This window comes from Hibiscus syriacus, unplaced genomic scaffold, assembly GCF_006381635.1.
Source record: "Hibiscus syriacus cultivar Baekdansim isolate YM2019G1 unplaced genomic scaffold, ASM638163v2 tig00005377_pilon, whole genome shotgun sequence".
NCBI lineage: Eukaryota > Viridiplantae > Streptophyta > Magnoliopsida > Malvales > Malvaceae > Hibiscus > Hibiscus syriacus.
The window spans coordinates 370,185-374,282 of record NW_024062054.1 but is presented as its reverse complement, the minus strand read 5'-3'; the positions used below and the strand labels follow the sequence as shown (position 1 = coordinate 374,282).

Sequence of the window (4,098 nt, the reverse complement as noted above, 5' to 3'; positions counted from 1 at the left end):
TAATCCAACTTCGTCTTAATTTCCTTCGCTAAATTCTTTTCATCAGCAAAACTTAATTTACACACTGTAAAAGCTCAACAAACAAACAGAAAAACTCAAAGAAAAATGGCACTGAAACATACCAGAAAGGACTGAAAGGGAGTGCAATGAATCCTGAACCCTAAACAAAAAGAATACTATAAAATTTGAAGAACTATGAGCTATTCACTAAAATTCTCTTAATTTCGGCTAAATAAACATGCTATTCAAGAAAACCCATATTTTCCAGAAGCAGATGTAAAATCAAATGAAAATTTTACCCCCATATTGTTAAAGTTATCGCGTTCATCAGCATTTCCGATTTCTACATACCCATTAACTTTTTCTTCTTTTTCTCTGTTAATTTCTCCAATTGCCAAATCATATTTGTCGTTTTTCCTTTCTTCTGAAGACATTCCTCCGAAATTTTCGCATGTATCCAAGACAAAAGAATCATACTTGTAAGATGAAAACCAGTTCCTTATGTCAGGAGGTTCTGGTTTAAGAAAAGGGTGAAAGTAGTTAAAATCGTTCTTGAATAAAATTAAAGCTCAAAATTTTCTTTCGAGATAAGAAATGCTAACCAGAAGGAATGGAGCATGAAGAACCTGTAATCTAATGTAACAATAAATAAATAATGAATTAGAAAAATTAATTTCACAGCAAGAGAAAATTAGTTGCTGCAATAGCTTTGTTTTGCAACATTTTCGTATGAACCAAACAGAAAATTGAGAATTTCTACGAACTTGAAATTGTTGAAGAAAGCAATCATCCATACCTCAGAATTGAAACCCTCCATTAAAACTCTCTCATCTCCGTTGTTGAGAAGAAGTGAAGTTTTTCATTTATTTCTTTTTCTTTTTGCGATTTTCCCCGGGACATTACTTGGCGCCTTTACTTTTGTAATTTGATGGAATCCGTGTCTTCTTTTGTTTCTATTTGGGTACTTTACATTTTAGACCACAAAACTTAACTTCAATATTTATCTAGATCACAAATCTTCAATTTAGTCAAATCAGATCACTCAACTTTTATTATTAAGTCGCTCATATCTAGGGGTGAGCAAAACTCGACTTGACTCGAGAAACTATTCTTTTGACTTGACTCGAGAAACTATTCTTTTGACTTGACTCAAATTAACTTTGCGTCGTAATTTCATAAACTCGACTCAATTCAAAAAAAATCAAATTTGAGTCGAGTTATAAAATAAAACTTAAAAAACTTAAATTTTTTAGTAATTAGTGGATTCATTTTCAAGTTTGAGTCGAGTCCCTCGACTTTATAATTTACACTATGTAATTGGATCCTACCTCTATATGGGTTAGAATCTATTTACACAATGTTACAAAAAAACCTTTTAGTTTTACGCTAATTAAGGATCATTAGATGAGTGAAAATGGTCGGTTGAGATTATCTCCTTATTTTTCAGTGAATATCTTTTTATTTCATACTGTTAATCTTAGTCATTTATTTTCACTCATCTAACGATTCTAAATCAATGTAAAACTTTCTAGCTTTACACCATATAAATGGATCCTACCTTTATATGGGTTAGAATTCACTTACACAATGCAAAAAACTTTTAGTTTTACATCGATTTAATATCATTGGATGAAGGGAAATGGACAACTAATATTATCTCCTTGTTTTTTTTCCAGTGAATATCTTCTAATTTCCTACTATTAATCTCATTTTTCTATTTTCACTTATCCAATGATCTTAAATCAATGTAAAATTTTATAGTTTTTCACTGATCCTATCTCTATATGGATTAGGATTCACTTACACAATGTAAAAAACTTTAATTCTACACTAATTGAGGATCGTTGGATGAGTGGAAATAGATAGTTGAGATTATCTCCTTTTTTTCTTCAACTGAATATCTTCTCATTTCCTATTTTTAATCTCAGTCATCTATTTTTACTCATCCAACAATCATAAATCAAAGTAAAACTTATAGTTTTACAACATATATCTGGGACTTACCACTATATGGGTTAGAATCCACTTACATAATGTAAAAAAAAGTATAGTTTTACACTCATTTAGGATCGTTGGATGAGTGAAAATGGACGATTGATACTATCTCCTTGTTTTTCCAGTTAATATCTTATCATTTTCAACTAATAATCTCATCCATCTATTTTTACTCATCCAATGATCTTAAACCATTGTAAAACTTTCTATTTTTACATTATGTAATTAAAACCTACCCTATATGAGTTAGGATCCATTTACACAATGTTAAAAACTTTTAGTTTTACACTGATTTATGATCGTTGGGTGAATGAAAATGGACAATTGAGATTATCTCCTTGTTTTTCAGTAAATACCTTCTCATTTTATATTATTCATCTCAACCGTCTATTTTTACTCGTCCAACAATCCTAAATTAATGCAACTTTCTAGTTCAATGAGGAATGGTGTACACACACACATCAGTAAGGAATGGTGTATACACACACATCAGTGTACACACACATCAGTGAGGAATAATGTACACAGAGAGAGAAAATATAAAAATACCCATTAGAGTAAAAGAGGAAATATTAAATTGTTGTTATATGAAACAAATGTTGATTGGATAAATAAAAAAAAACTTTGATTTACATTTATTTTATTCTTACACTAGTACAAGTGTAGGTGTCTTTTTATTTACATATATATGATTTGGGTGTACTAGATATTTTACTTTTATTAAAATTAAATTTTAGATGATAAAAAGAAATTTGAATATATATGTTGTGTAAAACTAAAAGAAAATAATCTTTTAGTCATTTATTTTTACTCATCTAACATCCAAAATGAGTGTAAATCTAAAAGTTTTTACATTGTATAAGTGGATCTTAACTCATATAAATGTAAGATCGAGTTATATAATGTAAAACTTGAAAGTTTTACACTATTTAAGATCGTTGAATGAATGAAAATAGTCTACTGAGATTAATAGTAGAAAATCAGAAGATATTCACTAGAAAAGAGAACAATGAGATAATCCCAGTCGTCTATATTCACTCATTCTATGATTCTAAATTAGTGTAAAATTAAAAAAAAAAATTACATTGTGTAAGAGGATCCTAACTTGTATAGAGGTAGGTTCCAGTTACATAGTGTAAAACTTTCTAGTTTTAAGTTGATTTGTATCATTGGAAGAGTGAAAATAAATGACATAGATTAATAGTAGGAAATGAAAATATATTCACTGAAAAAAAAACAAGGAGATAATTTCATCCCACCATTTTCATTCATCCAACGATCCTTAATCAATGTAAAACTAATTTTTTTACATTATGTAAGTGGATCATAAGCCTATTGTCATGGCCCTAGAGATTCCAACTTGAGAATGTGCGACGCTAAACACTCTTAGATGCTACTTGATCGGTTCTGAGCCTAAGTCAGCCTTAATCCAAGCCTTATGAGCATACAAACTCAACAAAGTCTGGAACCAAGCTCTCAAGGCTTTGATGGATGCAAAAGATTTAGAGCTAACGTGGCCACTCAAGCCACCAAGGTTGGATACTCGTGTGGAAGTGTAAAAACCACTAGGGTTACTCTTATCCACCTAGAGAGGCAACGACACAAAGAGAACATAAAATAATTGAAAAGGACAAGAGAACTAAAGTAAATGCCTTATAGCTTTATTACTCTCTCAAAGAGAATGAATGGAATGAGATGTTACAAATGAGGAGGGAACTCTTTATTTATACTTGAGCTCCCTCGCAATCAATGGCTTAGATCTATTTAGATCAATGACTAAGATGAAACCAAATAATTACAAATCCTCTAAAATAAGGAAAGTCGATCCCACAATTATATTAATTAGTCTCCTTCTTTTCTTGGATGAGTGTTCACACTTGATATGATAAGAATCCTCCACAATCTTCTCTGATTTGTTGTCTCTTACCATAACTACAAAGTTCATGTGATCATCTTTTGATATGATGTCACTTTCAATATTTAAACTTGTAGTGTGAACGGGCTCTCTAATATTCTCCAAGTGATTGGCCAAGGCTGGTGGTCTTGGCAAGCCCGATACTTTATATTGAACCCCTTTGTATTACGTCAATGTCCCGAGTCTGA

The 4,098-nt window shown here is 30.7% G+C and overlaps 1 protein-coding gene across 1 annotated transcript; it reads right to left on the bottom strand.

Moving 5' to 3' along the window:
* Positions 1-245: 245 nt before the first annotated feature.
* On the bottom strand, positions 246-884 carry LOC120199157. The gene is made up of 3 exons (XM_039200341.1): positions 797-884; positions 603-633; positions 246-514 (listed from the first exon to the last, which is right to left on the bottom strand). The coding sequence occupies exons 1-3, from the start codon at positions 815-817 to the stop codon at positions 246-248; spliced, it is 321 nt and encodes a 106-aa protein (XP_039056272.1). The 5' UTR covers positions 818-884.
* Between the last annotated feature and the right edge of the window lie 3,214 nt (positions 885-4,098).

Bases quoted from the DNA above. Each gene is read 5' to 3' on its own strand.
- LOC120199157 (XM_039200341.1), bottom strand. From the start codon at position 817: ATGGAGGGTTTCAATTCTGAG. The intron at 634-796 runs GTATGGATGATT...TTGTTACATTAG, and splicing joins TGGAGGGTTTCAATTCTGAG to ATTACAGGTTCTTCATGCTC. The intron at 515-602 runs GTTAGCATTTCT...TTCTTAAACCAG, and splicing joins TTCATGCTCCATTCCTTCTG to AACCTCCTGACATAAGGAAC.